At 43.0% G+C, this 26,549-nt stretch overlaps 1 protein-coding gene across 1 annotated transcript; it reads right to left on the reverse strand.

Annotated features, from left to right (window-relative positions):
* Positions 1-2,294: 2,294 nt before the first annotated feature.
* Positions 2,295-23,940, reverse strand: LOC117352236 (histone-lysine N-methyltransferase PRDM9-like). Its single transcript, XM_033928549.1, has 11 exons — positions 23,805-23,940; positions 21,406-21,511; positions 19,779-20,047; positions 18,289-18,350; positions 17,038-17,255; positions 15,035-15,160; positions 13,004-13,534; positions 11,505-11,621; positions 8,401-8,964; positions 5,219-5,293; positions 2,295-2,856 (listed from the first exon to the last, which is right to left on the reverse strand). Exons 2-11 carry the CDS (start codon positions 21,491-21,493, stop codon positions 2,708-2,710), a joined length of 2,199 nt encoding a protein of 732 aa, XP_033784440.1. The 5' UTR covers positions 21,494-21,511; positions 23,805-23,940; the 3' UTR covers positions 2,295-2,707.
* Between the last annotated feature and the right edge of the window lie 2,609 nt (positions 23,941-26,549).

Consider the following 26,549-nt stretch of genomic DNA (forward strand, 5'->3'; position numbering starts at 1 on the left):
AAACACAAAGCACATTGTACGCAGAGAAAATGTGTCCTTAATGCCTCCTTCCTATATCCTTAGTGCCACTAGTGCCTCCTTCCCATGTCCTCCTCACTGCCTTCCAGACTTTGTCCCACCCCCAAAGCCAGCCAGCCTGCCTATCTCCCTCCCTCGCCAAAGCCAGCCTGCTTGCCTGCCTACCTCCTTCTCTCCCTGCCAAAAGCCTCCCTCCAGCGCCTGATTAAAAAAACCCGATACTGCAGAAGCATATCACACATTTCTTGTGCAGTATTCAAGTTTACATTACTTTAGAGCTGGGTGAAGATGATTTCAAGGAATGTACCTTTTAAAGGAATTTGGTCCATTTGATTGCAATATGAATGTATAAATCTGCTGCTGGCCAGAGTCTGTATCCACCTTTGCTGCTGTTGTTTCTTCTAGTCATTGCCAGAAAATTTATCTTTGCACTTTGAAAGTATTTCTGTTCTGCAGAATGGACGATTGCATGGTAGAAAGAAGTGGCATAACTGGAAAAATGCATATTTTTGCTTGCTTCTCTTTTCCAAGGCTTTACTTTTTTTAAAAAAAGCTTTTTTCTACTGAAATAGTACTGTAAAAATTCTGTACAGTATGCCAGCTCTGCCTGATATGAGGTTATCAAAAACCACACAGAAACTGACTTCTTATTGATAATATTGCCTACAAAGAGTAATCAAAACAATTTTTTTGAGCGCTTAGAGACATGAAACTCCAAAGGGTGAACTAATAAAAGCCACCCTGCACAAGGAGTTCACCTTCCAGTCATAGCAACTTCTTGGATCAACATGACCTTTAACATCTAGTCTCAGAGAGTGATCAATGTTTCAAGAAGTTGCTATGACTGTGTGGTTTTTGATATACGTTTTTCTGACTTCTTTTAGTTACTTATTATCCCTGACTTTATCAAATGATATGAGGTTATGGCATTAAAGCTAAGTATCAAAGCACTGATAAATGCAATTAATTATTTTTTTGTATACAATTTACTAAATAAAAAGCTCTTGTCATTAAAAAAAAACAACCCAAAAAAAACCCGGTCCGCCACCGCTGCTTACCTCCCTGCTGCTGCTAATCGCGGCCCAGAAGCCTTCTTCCCAACATTAATTCTGACATCGGAGAGGACGTTCCAGGCCAGCCAATCGCTGCCTGGCTGGCCCGGAACGTCCTCTCCGACATCAGAATTGACGTTGGGAAGAAGGCTTCTGGGTGGTGATTACCAGCAGCGGCAGCAGGGAGGTAAGAAGAAGAGCAGGGGAGGGGGGTTTAAATCGGGCACTGGAGGGAGGCTTTTTTTTACGCAGCAGGGAGGGACAGGAAGCGATCGCCTGTCCCGTTGTCCCTGCACACAGCTTTGGGACGCTGTCCCTGAAAACGGGACATTTCGGCATCCCAAAGATGTGTGTGGGGACAAAAGGACAGGGGATCCCAAAACGGGACGTATGGTCACCTTAAGCATAAACCCAAATTGGTATATTTACTGTACATTTATTATGGGAGTACTAAATTTCTCACTACCCATGTCTAAAGAGAACATCTAGCAAATATTTGCAGGTATAAAATATATCTTAAATTTAATTATTACTGTGTAATATGATGTGCTCTGTACCTTAACGGTAAAACGGGAAGACAAGACATTTTTTAGATATATTAGTGATAGGAAGAAATGCAAAAGTGGCATTGTGAGACTCAAGGGTGTGGCTGAAACACCGGGAGCGAGACCGCAGAAGACGAATAGGGATGGAGGAGTCATAGACCCTGATCAATTTTCAGAGGGTTGTATTTGGGAGGAGTCGCTAAAATAAAGGTAGACAAAGTGATGGTCATCATTAGCCAGAGCATTAGGCGTCATAAAGCATCTCTGTAGCTGCGATGCAGACTCTGATTTTTTAGGTGCCTACATTTAACACCCCCTGCCCCCTCTCCCCCCAATATTAATCATTTTTACACAGCTTTTATAGAATGTGGGCCTTCAGTTTTGGCATTTGCATGACAAGGTAAATTGAGTCACTTGTCTTAATGATAATTTACTGATTTTTCCGGTGGAAGTGGATTTGGATCATATTTAATTACCTGTTCGCCCCATGAGCCTGAACTCACATGCATCCAGAGCCAGGGGTTTAGTTTACACAGGATGCTCAATTGTTAGACAGATTGCAGAAGGTTCAATATAAAATTCTGCACAAATAATTACATAGAACTGATGAAAAAGAAAAGAAATAGCCAAACTATAGTTTTACATATTGACACTTTTTTTTTTTTTTAATAATATTCTCTGTATTGCAGTTTTACACAAAGCATAAAAAAGCCACATCAAGTTTGCTGCCCAGCAGCATTGACAGGTACTGTTACGAGTCCAATCCCTGAGTTTTAAAGACGTTGTTCAGACACTGGCTTCCACATTCTTCCCTCCATTGTACCTCATCAGCAACAGCCCTTGGAAATTAGATTCCGTGAGCTTTGGCACAATTTCAGCACCTTGAGTATCGTTTGGTTTTGGAAGACAAGATCTTACGTAGTCCGAGTAAAATACTGATGACCGTTCTTCAGCACACACTTTTAACAGATCAGCGGTTCTCACCGTAGGTTTCCAGTGTTTGGCCAGAAATATTACAATGTTCAAAAGAGGTTTCCACTGCACTTTCACCACACATGGTACTTACTGCTAAACAAAACACAAAACTAAATCTCAAGTCATCTTTAAATCTGCTCCGTTAATATAGTTCCCATTCTGAGAAATTAAATGGTAGTTTTGCTGGAAATGTGATGGCTGGGAAGGAGGACCTGTCCCATATGTTTCAGCTTCAAGAACGCTGTGGTCGGCAGAGCTGCCAGAATCTGTAAAGAACACAGGAAACATTTGAGTTTCTTAAGCAGAGTTAGCTCTGGATGAGACTGGAAGTGGATTGGGGCATCCGAGATATTTCAAGAGTGACTCATGTGAATTTTCGTAGTGGGCCACAAGACCAGAAATCCATAAATATTTGAGCCTCTTATTGTACACATCAATTCAACTACACTTTTTAATACTATATCCTTATTTACATATTTTGATTTCAAAAGAGCCCTCTGGCTTTATTACATCAATATTCTGAAAACCCCTGAAAGAAATAAGTTATTACCTTTTCAAAGATTTCGCATTAGATAATTGAAGGAGAACTTAGTCAATTTCTACGATTAAAGGCTGCTATGCTCTACCTTGATGGATTTTAATAAACAATTTTGAGACAGGATACAATAATTGTGGGAGAGGGGATACAAAAGGTTATATTAGGACTAGAAAATCCAAAAGGGAATCTCCTTTAATGGGCCATGAGTAAAGAATATGAATTGATTCTATTAGCATTACATAAGATGGAAGGAAGGCCAACTGGTCATTTCATGTGTGGACCTGATTCTGGACACGGCGCCTTCAAAACTGCATGTCAACCACCACTAGGCGCCGTGTCCAGAATAGCGACTATTTTTTGCAGACGCCTTAAACGTAGGCTTACATTTAAGGCATCTGACTCGCGCCTACGGAAGCGCTTAGGCACGCCTATGGATGCCTAAGGTCACTTCTGGTGTAAGCCACACCTACGCATCCATAAGTGTGCTTAGGCGCTTCCTTAGGTGTGAGTCAGACACCTATATTGTAGGGTCACCTGCTGCATCGATTTTTTTTAAAACATGGATGATGTTTTGAAAATCAGGTCCAATATATCCAATCCGTTTGCAGGTTAGATAATCACACAAACAACTTATAAATAAGCAGGTTGAAGGATGTGTTGATGGCTCAGGTTTTTGGTTTGGTTTGTTTATTTATATCTTGCCCTTATCCAGGACGGGTTCCAAACTACATACAAAAATACAAAACACCAGCACCTTCCTGTCAGCAATCTCTATTCTTCTAAGCAATCTCTTAAAATTTTGTCTATTTTGTTGTTGACAAATACACCCAGGAAGCTTATTCCATTCTCTAGGCTCAATACAGTGGAAAGTGCTATCCCTGGATGATGTAAGCCTCAGCTCTTTGACAGATGGGATCTGCAGACCGAAGCCAAGGAGACGGAGCCTGTGGCACAATACTCTGGACAAGATGTTTGGGAGCTCGATTATACAGGCACTTTCAAACAGCTACCAATAGCTTGTAGCGTATCCTCTCCCTCACCTTCAACCAGTACAAGCTTACGTAATATTCTGTCACATGCTCCCGTCTTCCCAATCTAAACAAAGTCCTGACCACTGAATTTTGGGCAATTGCAGCTGCCCTCCCCAGGTGACTACCTAGTCTTGCCTAATGGTTAGACCGGCCCCCGACAGTGAAAGATCATTTTCACTGTAACATGATAAATGCTTTTTACATTAAATTATGTCCATGCAACTTTGTATAGGTTGCAAAAACAAAAAGACACCATAAACAAGGCTTTCAGAGCATACAAGGAAAATGAAAGAAAAACTGCTGATGGAACACTGTATTGAAAAAAAGAACTTTGAAGATTTAAGAATTTGTGCAATTGGCCCCTTTTATCGAGCTGGGCTACAGGCTTTTAGTGCAGGCCAGCATAGTAAATGTGCATCAGAGCATTTACCTCGGCCCGTCCTAAAAACCTCTAGCACAGCTTGATGAAAGAGGGGGTATGTGCTTAGTTGAATACATTATTTTTATTAGATTCTTGGTGTCTTTTACTAAAGATTAATGCACATTATTTGTCACAATTTTATTCCCATGGGCTCTGCTGCAGATAACATTAGCTAATCTTCAGTAAAAGGATCCCTGGAGAACCTTGTTATGATTTCTACAAGTAACCAACACAACCCACAATTATTGTGCGTTCTAGCTTTAGATGACAGCTATTTCAAATAATTCATTTATTTTTAAAAACCCAGTTCTGAGAGTGAAGTAGAAGCAGAGACTTGAGAGAAGGCTGAGAAAACTGAATAAACAATTTCTTAATCCAAATGTCACTGAAACGGACTTGTCTGGTAACATTACTGGCAAATACAGAGAAAATATGTAGCAGAGAATGACATGGGGACAAATGATTTTAGTGTCCGAGGCTTGTGCAGACACGGACAGAGCTTGCAGGAATGGGGCAGGGACAGGAAAAGAACTTGCAGAGACGGAATGGTAAAATGAGTCCCCGTGTCATTCTCTAATATGTAGATTATATCCTGTGAACCACATGTCAACACTTATTAAAAACTGAACATCTAGTACCTTTGTAAGCACCATCTTGTGCAGGAGCGATGCCCTCAGGTGACTTCCGCGTGGACGATGCTGTTTTACAGCAAGCTGAAAAAAACTGAGACGATTAAACTGTGTCCTCGCAATTCCCGGGCAACAAGAACATGGCATCATCTATTATCTACCACCCTCAGCTCCTTAACTCAGAACAGCTGCAAGATCATAATGCTTCAAGTTGGAAACACTGCCAGCCTTGCTGACAAAGCAAACTGGGGGGTGAGGGGAAGGGGGCAACATTTAGTAGCTGGTGCAGAATTCTGGATGTTCAATTGCCCTTTCACTGGGATTCAATGCACAAGAAAAGGCGGACATTTAAGTCTAAAACCTAACTGCAACTTGAATGAAATTAAAAGGTGTTTTGCTTTTCCTTCCTTTGCAATGACAAACATCATTCTGAAGTGCCTCCTTGTCTGACACATCTCCAACTTCCACTGGAATCCTCAACTGATTGTCTGTAGTTGACTAAAGCCAACAGAGCTCCAAGGATTTAAACAGAACCCTGGCAGATGTTCTGAGGAAAGTGTGGCGCAGTGGTTAAAGCTACAGCCTCAGCACCCTGAGGTTGTGGGCTCAAATCCCCACTGCTCCTTGTGACCCTGGGCAAGTCACTTAATCCTCCACGGCCCCAGGGACATTAGGTAGATTGTGAGCCCACCAGGACAGATAAGGAAAATGCTTGAAATACCTGGATGGAAACAGCTTTGAGTGTGGTCGAAAACTACAAAAAGGCAGTCCAAATCCCTTTCTGTGAATGTCAACCGATCACAACTTTAACAAACGGCACTTGGGTGTCTTCCTTTAAGGACAACGTACAAAAACCGCGCATGCAAGCCAGTTTATATCTGTGCTGTCTCTAGAATTGTTTTCACATGAGTTAATCAAGGAATGAGATGCAAAACAATTCCTTAAGAATTGGCAGTAATGAAAAAGTATGCAAGCAAACTGCTTTGCATTAAAGAAAAAGGCTGCGCCTTGGGGGCCTAGAGTTAAGATTTGCCACTTTTATTATCTGCTTCATTTCCAGGTCATTAGCATTGTAAGTTTGAGTTGGTTCACTTTAGTCCATGGGCACCTTAGTCTGGAACACTGCGTTTCATTGTTCAGAGAAAATAAAATGCACAAATGTGTCTCACTGAATGCCCCCCCAGTCTGGAACTGTGGGGGCATTCCGGCCAAGATGCTCAAAAGTTTAATGCCATCACTACAGTTTTCCGATGGTTTAGCCTGCATGCATTTTAATGGCAGATTATCAAAACAGCTTCTCTCTATTTTTAGCGAGGTTTCTAGAAGTCTCCAACAATGACATGCAAATGGACTCTTCAACATTAAAATGAGCACTCCAGTGGATTCTTTAAAATCACCGAGCCATTCTCCAAGAGAAGCGTCGGCTTTTGGCAACAAAAATCAGCGACTGGTCCAGGGGTGCCGGTACAGTGACAGCATTGTTTAAAACTCCAGCATAGCAGTGTCAGAGACTGCTAGAAAGCCGTTTTAAGAAGCAACCCCCTCTCCCCCCAGCAGCAGGAAAGATGCCCATTCTCTCCCGCTGACAAGCGAACCCCCCTCCCCACACACACACAGCAGCGGGATAGATGCCTGTTCTCTCCCGCTCATCAAAACACCTGCTTCCGAACCCTCTCCCTTGTACCTTTAATTAGATGGCTGACCAGAGGGATGCCTACACCTTCCAGCCAGCTGGCCTGCTTCTTCCAAAATGGGCCTTCCCTCCTCGGATGCACCAGGAAGGGGCTAAGGCTCTGATTGGTCCGGACACCTAAGGCCTCTCCTATGCGTCCAGGCCAGAGCCTTAGGCTCCTTCCCAGTGCATCTGGGGAGTGGCCTGAGGATCTGATTGGCCCAGATTGTATAAGGACCCTCCTATGGGAGGGGCCTTAGACATGAGCCAATCAGAGCCCCAGGATGCACCGGAAAGGCCCATTTTGGAAGAGGCGGGCCGGTTGGCCGGAGGGAGTGGGCATCCCTCCGGTCAGCCATCTAATTAAAGGTACGGGGAGAGGGTCGGAGGTTACGGGGGGGTGTTGTGATGTAGCAGGAGAGAATGGGCATCTCTCCCACTGCTGTGTGCCAGAATTTTACTTTATTTGAAAAATTCCCTTCATAAGTATAGACTAGAATAGATGATATGTACATTGCGTATGTAAGAATCTGTCAATGTTATGAGTGTCTGTGTGTGTAAGGTTACAACCACCCAGACAAACATCATTCTTTGATAGCTAGGTCTAGTTTTATTTTCTATGCCATAGTTATCATAACTTGAGCAACAAAACAATCAGGGCTTAGCTACTGTTTGGATCTTCTTATTTTTGCGAATTTGGATTTTGAGCTCTGAAAGAAATTAAATCAATAAAAAGAGAACGACTGCAGAAGGTGGATGATGAAATGCAATTTTGTTTGTCAATTATCAAGCCACATTTTCAGTTAATTTGCACTCAAAAACAAGCACATCAGTCGCATTGATTAGCAATTCTATTCTATCTACTTTAGTTTCACCGTTGTTACAATTACCCATACATAACTTAAAGAACTTTAAATATATAACTCTCAATTTTAGCATTTCAATTATAATGTGCCGTGAAAAACATTTGCTCCATTTAGCGTGCCAGAGCTAAAAAAGTTTGAGAGACTCTGCCCTAGAACAGGCATAAGATTAAACCTGTGCAATCTAAAACATGGTTAACAACTGCCCAGACCTACTAAAAGCTCTGAATGCACAGTACGAAAGCGATTTGCCTTTTTGTCATTTAAGGAACAGCTCCTGGCTTGCACCTGAGATGAACTGGTTCCAGTGCAGAAAACGTATCCAATTGTAGGGGTTCTCGACTGGAAAGGCTCATCTACTCTTAGTTTTACCCACTGTACCTATCAACTTGTATTTTCAATTTTGGTAAGATTATAAAGTCACAGATAATAAAAAGAAAAATAAAAGAAACCTTTTTTAGTGGACTAACATACTGTTTTTGGCTAAATTTCAAAGGCTGGTTCTGGCCTTCGAAAGCTAGCCCCAAAATTGTATGTAGTCCAATAAAAAGGAATCATTTTTTTGTTTTTTATTTCTCTTTATTACTTTATTATCAGTAAACTGGGAAAACAGCCCACCCCATGTTTGTAAAGAGGAAACGCAGAATCCTAGTTACCAGAGAGGGACATTCTGTGCTTCTTCAATGCGGAGCGCCGGGTGAAGGTCCTGCTGCACCCCTGACACTGGTATGGCCGCTCTCCGCTGTGACAGCGAAGATGGGCTCTCAGGTGCGTACTGCGATGGAAACTCTTACTGCAGAGGCTGCAGGTGAAGGGTCGCTCCCCTGTGTGAATCTTCACATGCTCGGTGAGGTTTGACTTTGCAGAGAAAGACTTCCCACAGACCAGGCAAGCGTAAGGCTTTTCTCCTGTGTGAGTCCGCAGGTGCTGGGTCAAAAAGTGTTTACGAGAGAATGTCTTTCCGCAAAGTTCACATGAATGAGTTCTGGAAGCGTCCGACACGGCTCTGTGGATGACATTCCTCCTAGGGTTCTTTCTCAGTTCGTTGTGTGCAACTATTTTAGTCGCGCTGGTGAGCCTGGGACTGCTAGAAGGGAGTTTGATTTTATGGGGAGGATGAGGATTGCTGGCGAACACTTCCCACTCTACGCTTCGCTCATGCTCGTTTGTTCCAAACTGAGAGTTGTGTGTGACGTCCTGGAGAACAGCACTTTTGGCATCTGGGAAACAATTAAAACAAAGTGTCAGAAGATAGATGGCCTCATAGCAACCAGTCCTGCTTTAATTGGAATAATTTATTGATAGGGATACGCCTCTTAGGGCAAAGTACATCACTGTGGGCATTAAGGGGCAAATTCTCAAAAGGTTGCCAAAATTTAGGTGCTAAGCTCAAATTCTATAAAAGGCGTGCCACTGCTGTTACAGAAACTAGCGTAGGTTTGCATTTGTATATCCAACTAGGCGTTAGCCAACTTAATGGTTGGTCTATACCCTCATGCCTAACTGCAGCCAGTTAGACCCCTTAACTGATAACCCAGTGCAATGCAAACTGTGCGCTGCGGCACACTGCCACGAGATGCCCAAGGAGGAGAGGCGTGTTCTGTAGGCAGTGCCTCTCCTGCTATCCGCACCTCTCCCTCTCCCTCTCCAAGAGCCCTACCACCGGCACTAATAGGAATTTCAGGGCCATGGCTGGAGCACAAGCACGCATGCGTGGACGTCTGCATAGAGGGTTGTGACATCCATTGTGACATCATCGCGTCAACGGCCCTCCCGTCACAGCCCTGCGTTTAGCGTGCTGCGGCTTTAAAAAGTTTGCGGCACACTGCTATGGCCCACGCATGTAACTGCAACATGCTCCGGGCCCACCCATCGCCCTCCCAGGTCCACAGCCTCTGGAATTTGAGCGTGTAACTTGCAGAACAGCGACTAAGGGTGGTTCCAGGGTGTTGAAGTCCTTGCACAACATGGCATCCTGCTCAAGCCAAACTCACACCTTATGTCCCGAACTGACCCCTCCGCTCCCAGAAGGAACCACGTCTACAATTACTCCCTGACTAGAAAGTGGCAGATGCCGATCCTACTCCCATTTCTTGTCAAAGTACTGGAATCAACTACCTCCACACATCAAATCCCTCGAAGGGCTTTTGAGCTTAAAGAACGCAATAAAAACTTATGTCTTCATCTAATTTCCTTAGTCCGGTATCTATGTGATATAGCACCTAGATTCCAACATGATCTAAGTACATATGAAATTAATAACAACTTATATACCGTAGTACCGTGAAGTCCTGTGCGGTTTACAAAAGATTAAAAATACAACTGAATAAGAGATAGAAATAAAATGATTAGAATAAAATTATAAGAATCTAAATAGATTACTAAGCTTAACAATTATCCATACAAGCTAATTACCCAGATATTTCAAGAACAAATGTGTCTTTAGATGTCTCCTAAATTCCACATATGAATTAGAAAGCTGTTATAGGGGAAAACATCCTCCAGGGATTCAAGACTAAGTTAGACAAGTTCCTGCTGAACCAGAAAGTACGCAGGTAAGGCTAGTCTATTAGGGAGCTGGTCTTTAACCTAAGGGCCGCCGCGGGAGCGGACTTCTGGGCACGATGGACCTCTGGTCTGACCCAGCAGTGGCAATCTTTATCTTCTTATGTTCCAGGTCTTCACCCCAAAATGCCGCTTGATATGATAAAAGACATTGATGATGTTTTTTAAATTTGCAACCTCTAGCAGACGGAAAGACAAAATTCAAATGCGAGTTTCTCCTATATTTATTGGTTGCAAAAGAAGAGAGCTCAATTATATATTTAGGGGTTAAACCAAACAACACCTTGAAACAGGAACAACCAAATTTGAACTTCACCTGCACCTCCACTGGCAACCAATGCAGTTCAAGTAAGAAGGTCGAATTTCCTCAACCCAACTAATATATCTCCGGAATTGCAAATATAAGATGAACTAAATGTATTTTAAAAATCCTCATTCTGTGTTCGCTAATTCAGGATGAACAACTGTATTAGCCAATTATCACCGTAGCCTGTCCTGCCTTACTTTTCTGTATCTCTTTTTTTGTTTAATTATTATGTATGTTACCTTGTAAACCATTTTGAGCTCTCTGGGGAGGACGGGATGTAAAATTAATTCAATAAATAATTAAATTATGTGAATAATTGCTAATTGGTACCAACTACAGAAATAATTAACAGTAGTAGTAGCAATTATAGGCCCCTTTTTATCAAGCTGCGTAAAGGTTTTTTTAAAAAAAATTACAGACTGCAGTGGTCAAAGCTCCAACGCTTACAGAATTTCTATAAGTGTCGGAGCTTTTACCACAGTGGTCTGCGATTAAAAAAAACCCTTACGCAGCTTGATAAAAGGTGGCAATAGCCAATAAAGTCTGGTTAGATCAACTTAGCTCTGTAATTTCTTTGACCCCTTAACCCTCCAGAGAAACTGCTCGTCGGCTCCAGCTGTTCACTGACTGAGGCAAGTCCTTCTGTCCGTATTGAGAACTCTGCTCATCACCTCCTCAGGTCTTAATGCCACCTGCTCTTACTGTTGTTCAGAATCTAGCCCCTGCTTTAATATTTTGGGCCCTGGACTGTCCCGATTCCTCTGTGATACAGCAGGCATTATTATTCCAAGTAGTGTACAAATTTGCACGTGCAAATTACAGAATAAGGTCAATTGCAAGCAAAACTTAATTCAATAATTGGCTGTAAAAAAGGAAAAGACAATTTACCAGGAAGATTCCGTTCTTCTTTTCTCGGCAGCGGTTTCCATGCATCTGGCGAACCACTTGTGTGCTGGAATTCTGGATCTTTCTTTAATGTATCTGAAAACTTTAACTTCCCACATTCTAGAGGGAACAGAAAGAAGTGTGAAGATGGAATCTTTCTTGTAAATGCAGGAGAAAGTCAACAAATCCTTAAAGACACATTAAACTGTAGCTCGTACAGACCCCACTGGGGCAAAGTTCCATCATTAGAGGCTGGCTTAATACTTTTCTATTATCTGTCCCCTTCCATCCCAGTGACTTAGGGAAAACCAACCACATCTCCATTGTCTCAGGTGGTATTGACACGGTTTACCCTTCATTGCAAAAATGTTCCTGGGAGGCAGTATGGCTGAGCTAACCTGTATAAATGGGACCTTTTGACAAATGGCAACCACTACAATGTATGTTTTATTTTTGAACACTGTAACAGAGAATGACACGGTGACCAAATACATCACCATTCCTGTGGTTAACTGGAAAACCATCCCATGTCATCTTTAGTGTCTATCTCAACCTCAGTCCTTCTACACCAAAATTCTTCAATGCAAGGCTTGAGGGTCAGTGGCTGGGCCCATTCAGACTCTGATTCTTATATGAGCCAAGTATAGGACAATGAAGCCATTGTGACATCACTGGAGAGGTTGGCTCTTAGGCATTGGTGAAATGAGGCATTATGACATCACAATATCTGCTCTGGATACCAGAGACTGTCATTCTTTAGCGTCTATCTCAACCTCAGTCCTTCTACACCAAAATTCTTCAATGCAAGGCTTGAGGGCCAGTGGCTGGGCCCATTCATACTCTGATTCTTATGTGAGCCAAGTATAGGATAATGAAGCCACTGTGACATCACTGGTGAGGTTGGTTCTTAGGTACGGTGGAATGAAGCATTATGACATCACAATATCTGCTCTGGATACCAGAGACTCTCATTCTTTAGCATCTATCTCATCCTCAGTCCTTCTACACCAGCATTCTTCAATGCAAGGCTTGAAGGTCAGTGGTGGTTGTGCCCATTCATACTCTAATTCTTCCCTCTCTCCTTAAAGAATGACATGGAGACGATTTCCCACGGTTATCCGCGGGGACGGTGATGAATTCTGTCACCGTGTCATTCTCTATATATTAAGCTGTTCGAGGTGTAAGACTACAAACTGCAGAATGAGGTGATTGGATGCTGTCTTTGCTAAGTGGTGCCACTCTAGGAACCGGGTAAGCATGACACCATTTCACTGAAGAATTTCGGGTCAAGCTCAGCAGAACTCTTTCCTCTTGGGAAAGACATTCTGCTTTACTGGAGAGTACGCTTGGAATACTACAAATGGGAACGAGAAGGAAGAGAGATTACACGCTGACACAGAGTAAGCCACCTTAGAGGTTAGCCATTTCCTTTTGTATTACTATGGTACTTTGTGTGCTTTGAAAATGAGCACCTCAAGTCAATGAAGATGATAAAACCTTACCAGACACGGAGAGTCTGTGTTTTTCCAACATGAAGCCGTCTTCAAAGCACACGTCGCAGTGGTCACACGTGTACGACTTCTCCCCAGTGTGACTGCACAGGTGCGCTCCATGTTGAAAGCTTTTGCCACAGAGGCTGCAGGCATGAGACCGGCTTCTGGCATGGATCTGCACGTGTCCGTTTAAGTTGGTCTTGGTGAAGAAGCCACGTCCACATATTTTGTACACATTGTGCTTTTCCCCGTTGTGAGTGCACAAGTGGTTTCTCAGTTGCACCCTTCTAGAGAAGAGCTGGCCACAGTAGTCACACCTGAACCTCTTCCCCAGGACAAAGCGAGTGGGTTTCTTGTAGAGAGGTAATTCTGTGGCTGACGTTTTCAGGGTAGATGGAGGACGGGGCGGTCTGTAAACAGCAGGATTGCTCAAGGGAGAGGGTGGAGTTCTGTTCACAAGCTGACCGCAGTGTAATACGTGCAAACTTTCTGTAGCCAGTTCTGCGCGTCCATCAGCGACACTCTCTTGAAAACCTAATGCTTTCAAAACAGAAATACAGGACTTTCAGTCAGTCTGTCTATCTGCTAAGAACACCACTCGCAGACCAAAATGTTAAAACAATTTCTTTTTGGCAAACGAGCAAAAGTGCTCTGACATTTGTGACAACAACATCATCAGATGACTTCAGGTTAAAAGAAGGTCCTCAAGGCATGGGCAAGACACTGCTCATCTTTTGTATTCCTTCCTTTTGAATTTCAGCAAACAGGTTTATCAGAGCTTGTGGGCAGGAGCTAGTCCTGATCCATCAGTGCTCGACAGCACTGGGACGGAACACACATGCACAAAAACAAGAAATCGACCAAAAAAAAAAAAAAGGTACCCACCATCTGTTTCAAGTTTATTATAGCTTGATATACCATTTTATATCAAAGTGGTTTACATCATACAAAATTAAAAAAATAATAATTTTCCCAATTTTAATTCTTACATGTGGATCGGAGGGGGAGGGGGGTTGGATTTCTATTAATAATATATATGAATGATAAGATATTATATTCATGTGGTATATTTTTTGTTGTATATGGAAGTGGGAGGGGGTGGGGTTATATCTTTTTGTTGTATGATATGGTAGATTTTCAAGTGATATTGTATTCTAATTGTTTGATATTTACTGTACACTTGTTGTGAATTATAAAATGAATAAAGAATTAAAAAAAATAATAATTAAAAACAGGGGGAAGGACATATAGACACAAAACTTCAGTTGGCAAGACATGGAAGAGGAGGGTTACAATTCTTAAAATGAACAATATGGAAAAGGAAAAGCCTCAAATGAACCCTGTTATCGAAATCTCAGAGAAAAGTTTAAGAATAGGTTTAACTAGCCATTCACGGCTTCTTTTTTTTAGGGGTTCATTTCAACATGCCAATATTTATGTTGAAACAGTTTTATTGATTTTAAAAGACAACAGATCAAAAATACAAAGCAAAACAATGCATAACTGATATACAGCAACACCCCATCCCCCTTCTCCCGAATCCCAACTACCCCCCCAAATCAACACATTCCTAAATCGTTCGACAAACAGCTGCGACCCCGGGGGTGGCAGCTGCTCAAGTATGCCCCCCCCTCGCTGTCGAGAACCCCTGGGATCCCCAGCTTCCCAACTGGCCATTCACAGCTTTTAATCATGACAAATTTTAACTTTTAAATACTCCCAATCTAAAATCCACCTGAATTCCTTGAAGAAGTTATAGTATGCTGTCACAAATTGCATGTTTTAACTGGTCCACACAGGAAGCGATATTGCCCAAATCCCCACACAAATTGGGATCTTTTGAACCGCATGATGTAATATGCTACAAAGCAGGACAGATGCAAATGAGAAAACAAAGAAAAAATGACTTCTATGTATGTTACATGGTGGGTGAGAATTTCTTCTTAGATGTTTCGTCACATTAAGGAAAGAGAACAGACTGTGCAGAACAAGAATCAGAAACAGCCACAGCCATAGAAATGAATTCAATAATCCTGTCACCTGGATGCTTCCTGTGAAGCTTTTCTTCACACACGGAAAATTCGGACTTTATGGCTGACAAGGCCCCATTAGTTTCTGCATCAGTGGTATCATGATATTCTTGGCAAGACAATGCTTCCCAAACTCCTATAAAAGCACAGAAATTGTCATTTGAAAATCTGCAATAAAAAGAGGACGGAAAACAGCTACTGCAACAATTCATACCAAAGACGCCGTATTCTGTAACCCACTCTTGTCATTTCTTTGGCTATGGAGGCAAGTCCTTGGTTACATTAAAGTGCAGTAGGATATTTTCCCTTCCCCGGAGAGCTTGCAACCTATCCCCACACCCCGCTTTACTATGCCACGGAAGAGGTTTCTACCGCGGCCTGAAGTGCTAAATGATCTGAAGCTCATAGCGTTGGAGCTTTTCATTCTCCAGGCCATGCTAGAAACCAGTAGGTCATAAGAAGTCCCAGTGAAAGGATTTGAGCTCTGACTTCCCCAAGTTCTCAGCCTACTGCCCTGCTAGGCTACTCCTCACCTCCAGAAGAAACTTGTCCTTAAGTCTGAGGTGACTATTTTTCCTTCAATGTTTTTTTGGGGGTGGGGGGAAGAAAAAGGAGAACTTTCCACCCCTTTCTTGAGCTATGAAATTCCACACTCCAACTTATTCACCTTTGCAAGGGGACGTCATATTCCCCAGCATAAAAATAAAAAGAGCTCAAAAACAGGGCAACATAGCGACTCATAATTTGATGCCTTCACTTCCAACCTGGAATATTTTGAAAACTCTCTATGTTTTGTGGATGAGATCTCCTAGAGGCTGCTGTACTGGATGAACAGAAAATTATCAATCAATAGGATGGTCCGGTGACTCAGTGCATTTCCATGTGGGAGATCTGGATCTGAGTCCCAACTCTACTTTCGGTTCCCCTTGGTGGGCCAGGATTGAGGATGCTGAGACAGAGTAAGAATCTCAGCCACTGCACAATGGTGACACCTGGTGGCTACACCCAGGATGCATGTGTTCTGGAAAAAAAATTGGTATCTGCTGCCTTTGACCAACGACTCTTGCTGGGATAGTTAGGAGTGGGGAATGTGAGAAAAGGGAGCAGACTAAAAGAACAAGGTGAGGGGAGCAGGATCTTTAACCAGCTGCAAATGAAGGTCCGTGGCACTATACTACAGTAGAGGCCAACTCTGTTTTGGGAAACCCAATGGAGGGGAAAAAAACCAACTTCTGGTCTTCCCTATCGCCCCCTTAAAAATATCATCCTTACCCATTTACTAGCATTGGCGTAATTTACTGCATCAATTGGCCAGATGGGAGGCTCGAGATGTCCGTGGGAAATGGAAGGGAAGGAGACTTTATTTGAAAATTTGGGGACCCTATTTGGTGAAGTTGCATCCAAGAGGGCGGAGTAACTTACTTAATGAGCTCTGAATAGTTCAGTTGGTAACCCTTGTTCAATAGTGAGCCACGGGAGGGGGGGGGGGGGAAGGAAGGAATAGGGTTATTGTTGCAGGGCAGGGTGGGAGAGGGGGGATAGAATAGAAGGGTTTGGGTTGAGGGGTATTGTTTGAGATTGTTGGATCTGGATGGATATTGGGGGTTTTTTGGGGGGAGGCAGTTCTAATTCAGCTACTTGGTGAACTTTCTCCCTCCACTATTTTGTTTTCTGTTTATAAGGTATTGATGTCCATTGTTGTACCTGGCTTTTGTTTTCAAGCCTTGTGTAGTTGGGATAAGATGGATGAGAGGGGCAGGGGTGGGGTTGTTTGCTTTGTATAATGACAAAAATCTGATGTGTGCCTTGTTTATTGTGCACATTTTATGCAGTCATCAATAAAAATTGTTTAAACATAAAAATATCATCCTTATTCAATTGAATTTTGGCTCCTAACAGGCTGCTTTTTCAAACCACTTCTCAATATGGAAATACAATATAAGCAAAACACTCCTGAGACTTCATCAGTCCCTTCCTACAGGCTGAAAAAAGAAGCCAGGACAATACTCTCACCAGTTTCCCTGTTGTGACTGACAGGCGGATCTTTCAGGATCTGGGACTGCTTTTGGGGGTGACTTTCCTCCTTTAACTTCTCGCATGTGCTGTCCTGGTGCCAGACTAGAAGCTCTTCAGCTGGGTAAATGGCCCGACAGGCTCTGTAGTAAATTCTTCCCTCAAGTAGGAAAAGAGCCAGATTTTGAGCTTCCTCTCTTTCAGCACAGTTGACAAACCTGCAGCTCAGCACAAAAAAAAACCCAGGAAAGGTTCTGTTTGGATCCAGCTGCCAGTCTTACCTTCCTATGCTAGTGAACCATCGATGCACTACAGAGCTATGATCATATGACCTGCTGACCAGTAGCTGAAGTTCTGATCTTTGATGGCACACTTACGATTACTTCTCTTTAGCCTTTCTGGTATTTTTCATTATTATTAAACAGGGATTTGCTGGTCATCTAAGTTTCCAAGTTGATTAAAAATTTGTTAGACCAGCAAATCAAAACTTCTTAGAACATTAAAAAGGGATTACATAACGTAAAACCAACATTGGTGGTGGCTCTTTGTATTGTTTGATGAATTCCCCCCTTAACTTGCTAATTTATTTTGTCCCTTTTCATCATCTTGTAAAATGATGTTTTCATCCACTTCGGGAGAGGGCTCATCTCCAAAAGCATTGCACGTAACAGGCTCATCATGTCATCGTAACACTTATGGTGGCTGCGCTGCCTAACTGCATCACACTTACCCCCGTTTTACAAAACTGTAGCGCGGTGTTTAGCGCTGGCCGCAGCGGAAACAACGCCGACGCTCAAAGAATTCCTATGAGGGTTGGTGCTGTTACCACCACAGCCAGCACTAAAAGACGTGTTATGGTTTTGTAAAGGGGGGGGAGTTAGTCGGTGACACGGAGAAAGTGTGTGAGCCCACCAGGACAGATAGGGAAATGCTTGAGTACCTGATTGAAAACCACTTAGATAACCCTGATAGGCAGCATATAAATACCTAATTAAATCAATTACAATTTTCTCCATTTTCACACTATTTCCTGTGCGCAACAGCCAAGGCCATAAAGTTCAGTCTTTTCTGTATCAACTACTAGGTTACCAGTGCGGCCATTTGTATGCATCTGCCAACCCCAGGCACTGTGACAAGACATTATGCAATCTCAGGGCCCTGGGAAATTGGAGCGGCCGGACTTTTGTCACCGTTTTGTCAAAGGACAAGTTTTGTACTTTGTAGCTGACGGCTACTCCTAGATCAACTCACATCATCCAGTTTGAAAAGGATTCATTCAGTGACCCGGTACAGTGAAGTGACTGTGCTTTAACCTGCAAAGCAGAAATAAACAAAGGTCAGTAACATCGAGGACAGAAATCAACCTCTTTTGTTGTTTAACTCTTTAGTGATTTTCAAATTTTGACAGTGCAATACAACTCTATTAAACACGAGCATTCTACATAATGCACTTAAAATACACAAAATTAATCCATTCCCAATCCTTTTCTCCCTCCCTTCCTCACATAACTATTACACTGCATATGCATATTTTATTGCACTATTATAGATAAATACCTTTAGCAAACTCAAATACCTTCCCCTCCCCCCCCCCCATGGATGTGTAAGGAATCTGTAAAAAAGGGAGATACCTGACATTCATTGCAATTCAACATATGCAGTCAATGGGCTCCACACTTATTGAATGTCATACTAGACCCCAAACACTCCGCATTCATTCTCTCATATTTATATGTGGAACAAATATTTGCCCACCAAAATGTGTAATTCAGTCTGTCGTAACTCTACCAGTTACGTGAAATCAACCTCTTAATATAAAAGCATTTTAAATTCCCTCATCTGGCCACTGTGGACCCCCAGAAGCAGCAGTTAAGACGCATTGATCACCAACCTTTTCTGCCCACCGAAGGACAGTGGACAAGCGACAGGGACAAGCAGTGGCTTGGCGAGGGTGAGAGGCGCCTGGGACAGAGGCACCCCTCCCCCAACCTCTCTTCCGCCCTCCCACCTCCTCCTGCCATGCGGGCGCTGCTTCCCTTCCTTCGCACCACTGTAACGTTCCTGGCACAAGCGGCAACTGCCAACCTGCTGTCGCACCAGCGCATCAGCTCTTCCTCCGATGTCATTTCCTAGGCGCGGATCCGGAAAATGACATAACAGGAAGAGCTGACGCGACAGCAGGTTGGTGGTTGCTGCTTGCTCCAGAAACATTACAGAGATACAAGAGTAGGGAAGCGGTGCACACGCGAAGCAGTGGGTGAGCAGGGGGGGTGCCTTCGTCCTCACCAAGATGGAGCCCGAGAGACAAGCCACGGGGGACAAAAGACAGAACCATGCGGGTGGGGGGGTGCTCTGATCCATCCCACTCTCCTTTCTTTTTTTTAAATATTTAAGGAAGTTTTTATTGAAACCCATGGTTAATACAACAATGAAGAAAATGTGAGCAAAACCATCCAACACTTCAGCATCAGATCACCCAAAATTATCCAAATAACATCACTTGATATGATACTTCCAGAATTTTTGTAGCATTACAAAAAGAAAACAACAGAGGGTCAAGCCTTGCTTTGAAGAATGCTGGTGTAGAAGGACTGAGGTTGAGATGAACGGTGATGAATTCTGCCACCATGTAATTCTCTAGTCTTTACCTCTCTTCTGGGCAGCTTTTTTGGAAAAAGACCATGCACAAAATTAAATTTTGGACAGAGATCAAATTATTTAAGAAGGAAGTTTACACTTGCCATTGAATGATAGAAGACAGACAGTTGATCCACGCCTCCCAAATCTCCCTCAAAAGGGCCGAAGAGAACTCCCTGAGGGATAGCTGCAAGGGTGCACCACACTCCAAGACCACCTCGCTGGCTTCCCGAAGGCCCCACAGCAAGTCCACAGGGAGTGGTATAAAATGCTCTGCAGTGTGTCCCCATTTCTACTGGATTGTCCATAACATGTGCGTGAAGCCCCCGACCAAGACTTGCATCTTTTGAACATTCTTGATTTTCTTCATAGACTGGGAAAGAAAGAAAAAAAAAAGTTACATAAATACAACCTGAAGGGGTAATTTTAAAAACAGCCCACCGGTATGTTGCACCTCACTGAGGATCAGAATGCTTGGAATGCATTTCTTTTAGCCTTGGAAAATACTGTGGACTATAAGAAGCAGTCACATTTTTCATTATCCTGTTGGCTCTTGAACTTTCTCCTATCCCTGATTCTGCTTCTTGGTGAAACACGTTGGGTTTCATGTGAACAATTCATAGATTTGCAAAGGGAAAGCCTGCATGTATCTTCCCTTTAAAAACTGCCTACAGGTACACCTGCTTTTTAATATGGGCTAAATTCACCTGAGCATACGAAAATGCTATCTAGACCTAGTATCTGCTAATTCCACTCAAGCACTTGCTAGGACTGCTTCCTCGTAATTCAGCTAAAAGCATTTGAACTCCGGAACACTACAGCTACTTTTAACAGAGTTAAGGATGGGCGCTTTTGTCAGATGGCCTTTCTAGCTGGATGCATGGCTTCTGGAAACCGTCCAAACAGCGAGCTAAGCAAAAACAATATCCATAAAAGAATGTGCCAACAATGCTCTAATAAAAGGCCTTAACAAATAGCAAGGTTTTTAATTGTTTTTTTAAAAGACATCTTGTCCCTACATAATCTCAGGTGTCCTGGTAGTGCATTCCACAGACGTGGACCTGCCGCTGAAATTGTTGACCTCTGCGTGCTCCTATAGTGTGTCTCTCCGAGTGCTTCAATTGATAGTCGCATTGCAGATCGAGACCTCAAAGATCAACACTTGAGTTAGGTACCAGGGAGCCACTCCGTAGATCACCTGGCGCACATTCGCCAAAACCTTATACTCAATCCTCATTTCACTCGGCAACCAGGGCAATCGTTTCAGCACTGGACCGATACGCTCATTCCAAGCCCTTCCTATAATCATTCTTGCTGCAATGTTCTGAACGACTTGCAGCTCTTTGATTTTAACTTTCGCAATGCCCAATAACAGAGAGTTACAGAAGTCCAATTTTGTCACAACCATACTTTGTGCTGCAGTCCAAAAATCAGCAAATGGATGTCATAGTCCTTACTCTAGATAATCTTAATTGGAAAAGAAAACCCCTTTAATAACATGCACAATGTGCATCTCATCATAAGTTGTGCATCTAATTTTACCCCTAACATTTCTGACATGAGAGGAAATAGGAAGCGTCACATCCTGCACTTTCAGCTCTCCCGTACCTAAGAGTAACTCATCATTTCGCCTCCCTACCGTATTTCTGCTCTGGAACTGCACACTGAAGTAAAATCAATTTCAAAATTGAGCTTCTGTTTAAAAATCAATGTATATAAAGCTGTGCCTACCTTGGTCTTTGCATGTACTCTGACGATCAGACGTGTCTGCAAGCTCTACTTTCACATCTTCGGTAGGAATTAAGCTCCGCTGTAGCATGATTACATCTAGTCTGTGCTGTACAAGTGAACAGATGACATATCCAGTGTTATTATTCAAACAAAGGTATAGGGGAGTAGAACCCACAAGGAACAGCAGGTACAATTCTAAACAAAGGTAAAAGGGGTGTAACCTGCACCGAATAGCACGTACAGCTCTAATCAAAAGGCACAGATGGGTGGAACTTGTCTGGAGCAGAAGATACAACTCTACCAAGTTCCGAGTTTACTCATTTTTTGTTATACCGTCCATCACAGGTATCTAGATGGTTTACAATGATAAATAATACTAAAAGTTAAAACAAGATAAAGAAACTTAATTTTAAAATATTGAGCAGGGAGAAGACAGACTAGACGTACAGGAAACAAGTGGGAGAAGGGAAGAAAGTTACAATAAAATTTAAGAGGCGGAAGTTGGGGGGAAAGTAAGCAAAAAAAGGAGGGGGGGTTTCTTCTAGTTTGTATCATTGAGTAGGAAGGAGTTAATCCGTATCAAAGGCGTTGTGGAATAAAGTTTAAAATTTAGATTTGAATGATGTTATGTGACATCATTTGCTAAGTGAAATCTATTACCTTCAAATTAAATCAATATAAAAATATACAGTTAATAACCAGGTCCACAAAAATATAATGTGAAACACTGAACACAGAGCACATCAATTCCAAGACGTAAAGAAATTCAAGAATTAAAGAAAAACAAAAGACACACAATGCTTCTAGGCTGTAAAAACGATACTTTTTCCTTCGTTCTTTATGGTTCTAGCTTGGCCTTATCCCATTCCTCAATTGAACTCAGATTCAGAAATCCTGGTCTTAAGATGCAGAAGAGGCTGAGAACATGACAGTGTCACTAGACAAGACCCTGATAACATTACATAAACCTTGATTTATATACCGCAAAAGCATTTTGGTTCGAGGCAGTTTACAGGAAAAATGGCTGAGGAGAATCAGTGAAGCTACAGCAATGGAAAGAGGACTGAAAATTGTATAGATTGCATAGAGGGAGGTTAAGCAGGGTTAAGGAGGGAGATAGGAGGTTAAGGAGGGAGATAAATCAATAGGTAGGAAAGCAACAACGTGGACTAAAGATACAATAGGTTGGGAGTCTTTTCATGGAAAATTTAAGGTGGGTCGTCCTGTTTGGTGAAGAGGGGCAGACTTGATGGGCTATTGCCCTTTTCTGCCGTCATCTTCAATGTTTCTATGAGGAGTGTTTTTAGGAGCTTTCTGAAGTGCATATTCTGACCAGTTGGCTCCATTCGGGATCTTTGGAGGCTGCTGATGAATCTGTTATGGCTGCATCCTTTAATTGAGGGGAAGGCGAAGAATGATTGGGCCCAGAGAGAAGCTTGGAGCTTAAACTCAGATCTGTAAGACACCAAATTGATGTTACAGTATTGTTACTAAATTAAACCATGTAAAGGATTGCAGCTCTCTAATCTGTTTAAGAAGCCATACAAAGGGAATGAGAAACACTTTTTGATCACCAACAGTGCAGCTGAGATTTGAAAATATTCCTACCCAGCAAATAAAATGTATATGTCTAATATCATGTGCAGAATATGCAGATTAGCCCTCTATGCCTCTGAGTAGATTCTTTCCCTTGGACCCCCATCCTCTCTATCTAATGCTTTTTGAACTTTGTCACCTTTTATTGTGCCACGCACGTCCTCTGGGATGGCATTTCAGGCATCCACCGGCCTTTCTGTGAAAAAGTGATTTCCTAACTTTGATGGTGTTTGTCCATTTTCCAAAGTAATACAAAGAAATAAAACAAAGGAAATAAGGTGACACTTTTTTTGGACTCTCAATGCATTTGAGATGAGACTAACTTAATGAAGTGATACATGCATTTGAGGTGACACTTTTTTTGGACTAACTCAATGCATTTGAGATGAGACTAACTCAACGAGGTGATACATGTATTTGAGGTGACACTTTTTTTATTGGACTAACTCAATGCATTTGGTGATGAGCTTGCAAAGGTAGTTAACCCTTCTTGAAATGTTGACAAATATCAGGAAAAGATGAAGCATTTGGGCTGGGAAGGCAGCTGAGGTCTCTGTTAAGTCCTGTCCGCGGGCTGTCAAAAGAGCTTCTCCTTTCCGTTTCCGAGCTGTCACTTTCTGCCACGTGTTGTCCCAGGTTATGTCTCCGTGGGTTGAGGCATCCCGAAGCGAATCGGTTTGGCACCAGATGCGACTCGATTCAACACGCATGGGGGGAGGGGCGGTGTCACGGGGAGCAGAGGGTTAAAGGCTGCAGCGGCCTCTTTGGCCCGAAGGCCTCGTTCCACCCGCGCCCCGTCCTACCTTAACAGCCGTCTCGAGCCCAGTCCGTCGGTCTCTCCCCCTCGCGGAAGCAGGAAGTTGCGTCAGAGGAGGCGTCGGCGCAGCCCAGAGCACGCCCCCTCGCGCGCGCAGCCGCCCAAGGTCTCTCGCGTTCTTTCTCGCGCGCGCCTGCGCAGCGTCTCGCGGGCTCCTCCAGCACGCAGGCGCTGCGCTTCCCCCTCTTCCCCCCCCCTCCCCGGGCTTTCTAGGCGGAAGCTGCAAAGGCGAGACGTCACTTTGGATGCAGCTTCCTGAGGCGGGTTCGGAGGAGTAGAAGGACTTGCATGGGGGGGGGGGCAGCTGTTGTGTGCCAATTGCACCGGCCTTGCAGTAGGTGTCACGTTGAGCGCATTTGTGGGCAGACACGATGGCAGAATTCGTCACTGGTCCAATGTGGAAACCATCCCGTGCCATTTGGGTTTTCAGGATTTCCCCAATGAATATGCATTGAAAGCAGCGCATGCACGTGGATCTCATGCATATTCATTGGGGAAATCCTGAAAACCCGATTGGATTGTGGCCCTCGAGGAGGGACTCTGAGAACCCTGTTCTATCTCAACCTCAGTCCTTCTACAGCAGGGGTAGGCAATTCCGGTCCTCGAGAGCCGGAGCCAGGTCAGATTTTCAGGATATCCACAATGAATATGTATGAGATGGATTTGCATGCACTGCCTCCTTGAGATGCAAATCTATCTCATGCATATTTATTGTGGTAAACCTGACCTGGCTCCGGCTCTCGAGGACTGGAATTGCCTACCCCTGGTCTACTGCATTCTTCAATGTGAGGCTTGAGGGTCAACATTCATAATCTGATTCTTCCCTCTCTCCTTAAAGAATGACACGGAGATGGTTTCCCGTGGTTATCCATGGGAACAGTGATGAATTCTCTCACCGTGTCATTCTCTACCGCTGGGCATTATTCTAGGAATCACTTTTATAAAAGCAATTAAACACATAATTTGTCTTAATAAAATATTGCGGGATGACTTTTTAAAAATTTTATTGGCACTTATAAAATTACTTTCCAAACATAGGCCCCCTTTTATTAAACCACGATAGTAGTTTTTAGCGCAGGGAGCTGTGCTGAATGCCTCACGCTGCTCCTGACACTCATAGGAACTCTATGAGCGTCAGGAGCAGCGCGGCTCTCCGTGCTAAAAACCGCTACCGCGGTTTAATAAAAGGGAGCCATAATAACTTTGATAAAATATTAGGACTTATAAAGGTATCTCAGTGTTCTACCTAGCATCTTTTATCCGGGCAGCCCGGCTAATTTAGATGAGCGCCCGGCTGTCTTCCTCGAATGACACGCTTCCCCCCTAGTCAGTATCTCACCTTTAAAACGCTGCGAGAAGATCCCCAAGGAGGCGACGGTGATGTGTAAGCAGTGCAGAGGTTTTTAGTGCGGGCAGCGAGATAAGTGCTCCGCTGCTCACATGAATTCTATGAGCGCTAAAAACCTGTTATGCAGCCTGATAAAAGGTGCACAAAGTGACGTCTATCACAAATGAAGGTCCAGGAGTAAATATCGAAAACCAAAAAGAACAAATCATATGATGAACAGGAGATGCTACAATGTGATATGTATATATAGTGAGTGCAAGTCAATACAGTAAACACCCACATATACATAGCAAAATAAAAAAATTAGGCTTGTGGATAAATCGTGGGCGAGAAAGTAAAAAATTAAAAGAAGCCATCTCGTGTAAACAGTAAAAAAAAGACAATGAATGTGAATAGGCTGCAAGATACAGTATTTCAAATACAATGGCGCCATCTGGTGGAAACGGTAAAAAAAGACAGTGAATGTGAATAGGCTGCAAAGTAAAAAATACACTATTTCAACTACAATGGCGCCATCTGGTGGAAACTATCACAAAGGACAACGAATGGACTGCAAGTGAAAAAAAGATGTATTAAATAAATAAATGTTTAAAACAGTTGTAATATGTAATGTTTAAATGTTTTAAAAAGGCAATCTAATAAATATCAGCATTCAGGCCATAATAGTGAAGGGTATTAAGTTGATAACTGAGTCTCTTTTCTTCCCTATATAAAATATTGTTGATATTGCCTGGTCGCCATTCATACTTTAAAGGCAAGGCTTACTATTGGCCGGTGCTGCTCCCGACACTCATATGAACTCTATGAGCATCGGGAGCAGCACGGGCCATTCAGCGTGGCTCCCCACGCTAGAAACCGTTAACACAGTTTCGTAAAAGGAGGCCATAGAGTTCCTATGAGAGTTGCAAGGAGCGCTGGCCATTTAGCATGGCTCTCTGCGCTAAAAACTGCTAGTGCAGTTTGATAGAAGAGGCCCCAAGTCATTGAGATTTGTGTGTGTGATAGAGGAAATATAAATTCCACTTGATAAAAGCGTCACTTTACCTGCAAAGGTCTGCATAGCTCACTTCGATAACTCAGCTTTTTTTTATATGAAAAGTGGAAGACTTGGAGTTCCATCTCAGGTCTTTTGGTACAGCTCTCATTCCACAGTGATAGTCCTCCTCTGTCTGACAGCAGTGACTCTGGGCAATGGCCAGGGATGGATTTCCGATGGGTGTCTTTTGCCATGACTTTAAAGAGGGAGCTGCATCTGCTTTCTCCTGTGCGGGCTTTAACCTGAACTATGGTTAATTGGAGGGGGTTCCCCACCCCCTTTATTTGGTTTTAGAATTTTAATTTGTGAACCCCTTTCACTTCTATTACAAATAAGTTCAGAATCAA

Source organism: Geotrypetes seraphini, chromosome 19 (assembly GCF_902459505.1).
Source record: "Geotrypetes seraphini chromosome 19, aGeoSer1.1, whole genome shotgun sequence".
Lineage (NCBI taxonomy): Eukaryota > Metazoa > Chordata > Amphibia > Gymnophiona > Dermophiidae > Geotrypetes > Geotrypetes seraphini.